This window comes from Chlorocebus sabaeus, chromosome 3, assembly GCF_047675955.1.
Source record: "Chlorocebus sabaeus isolate Y175 chromosome 3, mChlSab1.0.hap1, whole genome shotgun sequence".
NCBI classification, from domain to species: Eukaryota; Metazoa; Chordata; class Mammalia; order Primates; family Cercopithecidae; genus Chlorocebus; species Chlorocebus sabaeus.
Genome location: NC_132906.1, coordinates 81,538,502 through 81,547,764, shown reverse-complemented (window position 1 = coordinate 81,547,764; position 9,263 = coordinate 81,538,502). Strand labels below are relative to the sequence as shown.

Genomic DNA, 9,263 nt, shown 5'->3' with positions numbered 1-9,263 from the left:
GAGCCAAGATCATGCCACTGCACTCCAGCCTGGGCAACGAGAGCAAAACTCCATCTCACAAAAAAACAAAACAAAAAGAAGAAAAAGTTACACCAAATCAATCAGTTGACTTTTAAATCACTAAGCTAACTGTTCACTAAAGGAAAATTAAAATTGAAGAAACTTAACTTTGGTCAATAAAAACTAATCTGGTATCTGAATCAGAATTTTTAAAAAGTAAAACCTTCTCTCTGTTGAGTCAACTAGCCTATCTTAACAGCTCCTTAAGAGAATCACAGTTGGCCTTCCTTATCTGGGGGCTCTGCATATGCAGATTTCAGTAACAGCAGATCAAAAATGCTTGAAAATAAATTTTAAAAAACGAATGCAATAAAAATACAAATGGAAAATAGAGTATAACAAGTATTTACAGAGCACTTACATTGTATTAGGTATTGTAAGGAAACTAGAGATGATTAAAGTACATGGGAGGATGTACACAGATTATTTGCAAATTTATTTGTTCTAACTGGACACACATTTTTATATCAAGGACTTGAGCATCCATGCATTTTTGGTAACCACAAGGGTCCTGGAACCAATCTCCCATAAATACTAACGGTGAACTCTACCCATAAAAAATAAATACAAGAGATATATAAAATAAAACTGAAAAGAAACTCTTCTATCTTAAATATTCCATATTAAAAATGACCAGAGCTCCTCCTTCACTCTTCAAAACCAACAGGTCCATTTTCTTAAAAAAGGACAGTGACATAAAATTATTCAGTAAGGCCGGGTGTGGTGGCTCACGCCTTTAATCCCAGCAGTTTGGGAGGCCGAGGCGGGCGGATCACCTGAGATCAGGAGTTCGAGACTAGTGTGACCAACATGGAGAAACCCTGTCTCTATTAAAAATACAAAATTAGCCAGACGTGGTGGCACATGCCTGTAATCCCAGCTACTCGGGAGGCTGAGGCAGGAGAATCGCTTGAACCCGGGAGGCTGAGGTTGTGGTGGGCTGAGATCACGCCATTGCACTCCAGCTTGGGCAACAAGAACGAAACTGTCTCAAAAAAAAAAAAAAATTATTCAGTAAGAACCCAGCAACATCATGTAAGTGACAGCTAGTAATTTCAGTTGTAAGTTTAATGACAGTATCTGATTTGCTCTCCTAAGCAGCAAGCAGAGACCCTAAAATACAAACGAATATGCTCACGGATACAAGCAGACTGGTATTTCTGAATCACCCCACATGCCTATATTCTACATAAATGGATTTCAATTAGTGAGATGAATGTGAAAGACAGTGCATTTCTTAACTCTTAGAAGTAAAACTGTTTGTGAAATTAAATTAAAACAATGAAATCCTAAAGATGAAGACTTGCTAGTCACTGCTAATGTATAGGTAATAAAACCTGACTTAAAATACTGTATTTTGAAAAACAAGTCAAAACTAGAAGCTCCTTGATGACAACGCAGTAAGGCCCACCTTAAGTACTTGCGGATAATCCATCTGTCTAGATACGCAGGACTTCAGCCTCCTCTACTGCCCCACAGCGAACATTTTAGACAATGCCTTAAACACTGAAATTCCATTCAGATCCAAACTCAGAAAGTGTTACATTAACAAAATCCAGTAAAACCTGATAACATAGTATAAATCATTTCAAAACACCCTTGGTAAATAGATCTGTATTTACAGAACCTCCTTGAACATATAATAGGTAATGATGCAATGAAGACATTTTTATAATATTTATTAAGATAACAAATTTATAAATTGAAAGACTCAGAGGCACATAGTTTAAAAGGCCAATACCATGGGAATAATGAAGTCAACACAGAAAAGTAAGAAGATATGAACAGTTACAACCAATACAAGATTTTCTTTAAAAGCCACATTCCCCTGGTGAACACATCACAGGAATCATCCTTCAAAATTACCATGATAAAAAGTCATTTCCTTCAAAGAAAAATAATTCTTTCTGCCTACCGAGCCTAGAAAATCCTATTTACAATCCTGTGTCCTGCCTTTCATCAGTATTATTTAACATGGCCTCCTCTATTCTGCCATTAGAAGTATGGAAAATTTTATAGCTACTATATTTACAAATGCACATAATATTTAAATTTGCTCTTCATTGAGAACAACCGAATATATACTTAATCAAATCACAATACAAATGCTTTATAGTGTTGAAGACACATCTCATGGGGGAAAGGTATGTGGGAAGAGGTGTATTTAGAATTACGGTGTTTCTGAAGGATTACTAGGCCAATAATTCTGATAAAACTCAAGGTAGTCACAAAAACAGGTCTTTGTTGATGAAGAGTTTAATTTATTTCTGTTTTAACTGGACACACTGGACTTCTTCAGTCAACCTTCACCACACTGTATATTTTGGTAACAAACCAAAAGCATGCAAAGAAGCCAATTGTTCCTATAAGAGAAAAAATAAAAATAAACTCTTTTTCAAAGGAAGTGTCATACTTTACACAAAAATACAGACTTACAATGACTGGTTCCTTAAAAAAGTCCCAAAACTATAAACTATTACCCGCCAGGAATATATTACAGATCTATGAGCACGTCTGAAAAATATACGACCACATCAAGTTTCTTACAAAAACTGATAGAATTTTTTTCTACTCTAAGATTACCTAAGCTTTCTACAATACACATTCTTTTCCTTACTACATAGAAAAGACTGAAGGATGTCAACTGTCCTTTCCTATTTAAGAATATTTTATAACAAAATGGAAAATGCTACTAGAATTTTTGAAGGTATGAGATGAATACATGAAAACAGGTTCAAATAATGATTAAATGGGGATATTTTCTAAGTACAGTTATTGGAAGTTATCAGTCTTCAAAGAATTATAATAAAGTAACTCAGTAAGTTTTTACATAATGTTAAAAGTGACATGATTAGGATAATAACAGAAATGCATCCTAGCTGAAAATGAGAGACAGCATGGCAGCAGAGAACACAGCAGCTCTGTCATGAACTGTGTGTATCGTCCTTGGGGAAATCCACTGACATCTCCAAGCCCATTTACCATATTAACTAGAGAGAAATTTGTCTGTCCTCATTGCCTCCATAGACTGTTAGTAGAGTAAATGAGATAATTCATGAAAACAATGTATGGCTTGATTTTCAGGTATCAGTCGAGATTCCAAAGAATTTGAACGCTAGATGGGGACACACTGTTTTTTTGTTTTTTTGTTTTTAGTTAAGCAAAATTAGCTAATGTTTATTTTCATATATGAAAAAAACTCTACAGTCAAATCAGGTAGAGTTAGAACAGAAAATATGGTTTTATGATATAAAATACATTAATAATATTTATCATGAATAGCTAGGAGGATAGTCATAATTATCTCAGTACTGGGAAGACAGTTGATGATGAAGTATTCATTCCTGATAAAAACTCTTTTTTTTTTGCTGTCTCAAGAACTTTATTAATAGATTAAGTGTTTTTTTTTTTTCATTTTTTAAATTATACTTTTAAGTTCTAGGGTACATGTGCACAACGTGCAGGTTTGTTACATATGTATACACGTGCCATGTTGGTGTGCTGCACCCATTAACTCGTCATTTACATTAGGTATATCTCCTAATGCTATCCCTCCCCCTCCCCCCACACCACAACAGGCCCCAGTGTGTGATGTTCCCCATCCTGGGGACACTCTTTCAATGAGACAAAAATGAGGTTCAAAGGGGTTAAGTGACTGTCTCATGGTCACATGGATGGTACTTGTGGCCAGAATCCAAATGCGTTTTTTCTGACTTCAAGTATAGTACTCCTTCCACATGCACACATAAGGAGCTATAAATAGTCCTTGTATAAATTTTACACTTAAAGTCTCAATGGTTTTCACCATTGTTTTAAATGCAGTACTCAGAGAAAATATTAAAGGAGATTTTCTAAATCAAGAGACTACACATGGGACATTACCGTGGGAAATTACAAACATCATTATATCCATCCTTACATTGTATATGTATTGAGGCCCCACTTTGTGCAAGGCACTGATGTGTGTTTTGGAGAAAATACAAATATACCTTTTGCATACTCCAAAGGGTTATTATTCAGGCTAGGATTGGGGTTAATTTCAGAAAAGCAATAATGAAAACATCAACGTATTTATATAACCTTGTACTTACTTGCATAAATTTCAAGATGACAAACAATATGAGAAAAACATTTAATCACTATCCAGGCAATTCTAAGAAACTTAAGTTTAGTTACTTAATTTTGTTCTTTTTTTTTTTGAGACGGAGTCTCACTCTGTCGCCCAGGCTGGAGTGCAGTGGCGCGATCTCGCCTCACTGCAAGCTCCGCCTCCCAGGTTCACGCCATTCTCCTGCCTCAGCCTCCCGAGTAGCTGGGACTACAGGCGCCCGCCACCATGCCCAGCTAAATTTTTGTATTTTTAGTAGAGACGGGGTTTCACCGTGTTCACCAGGATGGTCTCGATCTCCTGACCTCGTGATCCACCATCTTGGCCTCCCAAAGTGCTGGGATTACAGGCGTGAGCCACCGCACCCGGCTAATTTTGTTCTTAATATGGAATATATGTACACACTAAAAGTGGCTTCTTGCCTTTTGTGACAGAATAATTACTTCTGTTTTGTAAAATGGATTGACTTAAATACAATAAAATGGCATTGCTTTGGAGTTCTGAAGCAAATACAGACCATACCCTATTTTAGAGAAAGGTAAGGCATTTAAAGGGCTCACTACTCCCTTATCCAGAACCCTTCCACCTGTTCACTAAAGGAAAAATAAAATTGAAGAAAGTGAAACACACTATAAGTCACTGGTTTAACTGGTTGGTTCAATTGGGATGTGGCTCCATAATTCAGATTACAAAACTCAACTCTGAATGAATGAAAATGTAACACTTTAAAAATCAAACTCAGCCAGGTGCAGTGCCTCACGCCTATAATCCAAGCACTTTGGGAGCCAAGGTGGGCAGATCATCTGAGGTCAGGGGTTCGAGACCAGCCTGGCCAACATGGTGAAACTCTATCTCTACTAAAAATACAAAAATTAGCCAGGTGTGGTGGTCACGCACCTCTAATCCCAGCCACATGGGAGACTGAGGCAGGAGAATCACTCGAACCTGGGAGGCAGAGGTTGCAGTGAGCCGAGACTGCACCATTGCACTCCAGCCTGGGTGACAAGAGCGAGACTCCATTTCAAAAAAAAAAATCAACATCAATAAAATTTAGGTGATGGTTAAGCTATCATTTTCTGTATGATATGCCTGGAAAAACAACAGATTTTCATAGTGATCATTAGTTTTTGTGTGTAGGCTAGGAATAAATTATTCTCTATATGCATTTATGGACACACAGGGCACAAAAATAGTTATTCCTTGTTTCACTGGCTACTGCTGTTTTATAGATGATTTATTAAAATTTACAGCTCTGGCCCTAAATCTATCACGTAGCACCAAGACACGCACCCCACCATGTCTGATCAATGACCTGGAATACAGAATCGATGTAAGTGCCTTAAGCCTGAGACAGCAGCACAGATACTTCAATACCCGACTCCAGGCTCTGACATGCCAACAGATGAGTGAAAAGCAGAACAGGTTTAATTGCAAAAAAAAAAAAAAAAATTTTTTTTTTCTTTTTGGCTCCTGTATTTTCTTCCATAAGATGCATGATGAGCTAAAATTTCAGATGCACACTTCGTGCAGTATTACTTGTAACAAAGAAAGGTGCTATAATTCTTTTTTTAAGTTCAGTCACTCACGCCACAAATGTTTACCAAGCACCCTGGGCTCTGAGATACAGAAAACCTTTATCTAGTTAAGATAGAGAAGATATATACACATACAAAATTAATACCAATATAATACACACTATATCCTATTCAGTGCTTGAATTTTAAAGTGGAGATAAAATCTTCTAGATTAAGGAATGTCCTATTATCTTTCCTTGATATCCCCGACCTACTCTCAGTCTCATCTTGACTTCACCTCCTCAGTTTCTACTTAGTCCTAAACTTAAGTCACTATAGCTTCTACCCCATTTCTGAAGTGGGGGAAAAAAAAAAACCGACTGTGTGTACCTTTAAGAGGTTAACAGAGGAAAACCATGAGCTGTACTGGCCCACGTGTCCCTGAACCTTTACCATAACTATGACCCTGTTTAGCCTTCTTCTCCTGGCTTCTGTTTCATCATCTTTATGCAACTCACAGGTGGGCAGACCAAACTATGCCTAGTTGAGAGGAGGACTAAATACAGGAGCACTAACAGAATAAGCCTTCATGGGTTTTAAAAAAGATAAACATTTATAAATTATTTGTCTAAAAACTTACAAAATAAAAATAATCACTTAAATTCTAATTTTACCTGTAAAAAGAAAGAAGATCAAAACCATTATCATGGTATAACCAAAGTACAGAATTGTGCTTGCTGTTCCTGTGATCTGCAGTTTTGAAAAGAAGTAGTGTATTGCATATATTAAGAAATAAACTGCAGTAAAGCCGCTGGTAAGGAATGAACGCCATTGCCAATGATAATCCTAGGTAACAAAGAAAAAAGAACAAGAATTACATTCCAATTAATAGATAAGATGTAGTTAATTAAGGTTCAAAGCAAGCATAATAAATGAGACAGCCCCCAATCTAATTTCTGCTATCAGTTCCAGGCTCTTTCTCCTATTGAACTTCACCCATTCCTCTCTCCTCACTAAAGGTGCTAAGAAGTGCCCATTGTCTTCGGTGCGACTGCTTAAAAACTGGCTAAAAATGTTTGGAAGCAGCTTAAACTGTTTATGAATAATAAAGCATTAGATTGTATTTCAAAATTTATTCCTCCCAAAGAAAACCAATGTACAAATAGCTTACAACTTACTTACAGGGTTTGACATTAATATTATTATATTAAAGTCTGGTCAACTCTGTATTAAGAAGAAGATTATTCTATTCAGGCCTGGTTGGAATCCAATTTCACTTATTACTAACATAATTTAAACAAGGCAGATGATTAAAATAGCTCTTCTTGCTTTTAAGTGGCTTATAGCTTAATAGAAGATCTTTTAAAAGAGAACACTTCACTATCTCTCTTGCCCTTTGGAATATGTGAAAAATAAATACATTCGAAAAGCAAACTAAGATTAGAAAATCCTAAAAATACACACACGCGCACACACACACACAAAATGCAATAATGCAATAATCAATAAATGCAACAGGTAATCAACAAATGCAGCAAAATTGCAGGGTATAAGATCAACATACAAAAGTTGGTTGTGTTTTTACACACCAGCAATGAGTAATCTGAGAAGGAAATTTAAAAACCCAATTCCATTTAAAATAGCACCCAAAAGAATAAAATACCTAGGAATAAATTCAACCAAGGAAGTGGAAGACTTGCACAATGAAAACTCTAAAATTCTGCTGAAAGAAATGACAGAAGACCTAGGCAAATGGAAAGACATCCCGTGTTTATGTACTGTTAGACTAAACATTGTTAAGACAGCAATACTCTTCAAAATGATCTACAGATCCAATGTAATACCTGTCACAATTCCAATAATCCAATGATTCAATTTCTGCAGATATGGAAAAGTTAATCCTCAAATTCAAATGGAATTGCAAGGGGCTCCAAATAGTCAAAACAATCTTAAAAAAGAACAAAGCTGGAGGACTCAGCCTTTTTTATTTCAAAACTTACTACAAAGCCATAGTAATCAAAGTAGTGTGGTACAGGCCTAAGGAAAGCATATAGATCACTGGAATAGCATTGAGAGTCCAGAAATAAACCCATACATCTATGGTCAATTGATTTTTGACAAGGTTGCCAAGACCATTAAATGAGGAAAGAACAGCCTGTTCAACAAATGGTGCTGGATAACTGGATATCCATATGTCAAATAATGTAGCTGGACACTACATCACACAAAATACAAAAGCTAACTCAAAATGGATCAATAACTTAAATACATGAGGTAAAGCTATAAATCTCAGAAGAAAATATGGGGGTAAATCTTCATAACCTTGAATTTGGCAATAATTCTTTTTTTTTGGTGGGGGGAGGGGGACAGGGTCTCACTCTGCCACCCAGGTTCTGGAGTGCAGTGGTGCAATCATGGCTCACTGAAGCCTAGACCTCCTGGGCTCAAGTGATCTGTCCACCTCAGCCTCCCAAGTAAGCCACCACACCCAGCTAATTTTGTTATTTTGTATAGAGACAAGATCTCACTATGTTGCCCAGACTGGTCTCAAACTCCTGGGCTCAAGCGATCCTCCCGCCTCAGCCTTCCAAAGTGTTGGGATTATAGATAGGCGTGAACCACCATACTCAGCCCCAGTTTGACAATCATTCTTAGATATGACACCAAAAGCACAAGCAACAGAAGGAAAAAAATAGATAAATCTGACTTCATCAAAATTTAAAACTTCTGTGCAAAGGACATTATCAAGAACGTGAAAAGGATAACCTAGAGAACCAGAACTGCAAATAACAATCTAATAAAGATCTACTATCCAGAATAAATAAACAAACTCTTACAACTCAACAAAAAGACAAATTTAAAAATAGGCAAAGGACTTGAATGGCTATTTCTCCAAAGAAGAGATACAAATGGCTAACAAACACAAGTACAAATGCTCATCATTAGTCACTGCAGAAATGCACATCAAAACCAGAATGAGACACCGCTTCACACCCACGAGGACAGCTACAGTTTTTTCAAAAATGGAAGGTAAGTGTTGGCAAAGATGTGGAGAATTAGAACCTTTGTACATTGCTGGTGGGCATGTAAAATGGCACAACCACTGCGGAAAAGTTTGGTAGTTCCTCAAAAAATTGAACAGAACTACCACATGACCCAGTGATTCCACTCCTAGATATATACCTCAAAACCAAAAACAGGTACGCAAATGAACACTTGTACATGAATGTTCACAGCAGCACTATTCACAACAGCCAAAAAGTAGAAACAATACAAATGCCCATCAAAGGACAAATGGATAAACAAATTTATCATTCTGCCATAAAAAGGAATGAAGTGGCCGGGCGCGGTGGTTCACACCTGTAATCCCAGCACTTTGGGAGGCCGAGGCGGTGGATCACGAGGTCAGGAGATCCAGACCATCCTGGCTAACATGGTGAAACCCCGTCTCTACTAAAAATACAAAAAAATTAGCCAGGAGTAGTGGCGGGCGCCTGTAGTCCCAGCTACTAGGGAGGGTGAGGCAGGAAAATGGCGTGAACCCGGGAGGCAGAGTTTGCAGTGAGCCGAGATCATGCCAC

The 9,263-nt window shown here is 37.2% G+C and overlaps 1 protein-coding gene across 1 annotated transcript in view; it reads right to left on the bottom strand.

Annotated features, from left to right (window-relative positions):
* Positions 1-1,722: 1,722 nt before the first annotated feature.
* Positions 1,723-9,263, bottom strand: part of TM9SF2 (transmembrane 9 superfamily member 2) — a 73,688-nt gene continuing 66,147 nt past the window's right edge. Inside the window, exons 16-17 of the mRNA XM_007960763.3 lie at positions 6,357-6,528; positions 1,723-2,423 (exon numbers count right to left, since the gene is read on the bottom strand). Coding sequence (XP_007958954.1) covers positions 2,356-2,423; positions 6,357-6,528 — 240 coding nt within the window. The 3' untranslated portion in view covers positions 1,723-2,355. The remainder of the gene's footprint in view (positions 2,424-6,356; positions 6,529-9,263) is intronic.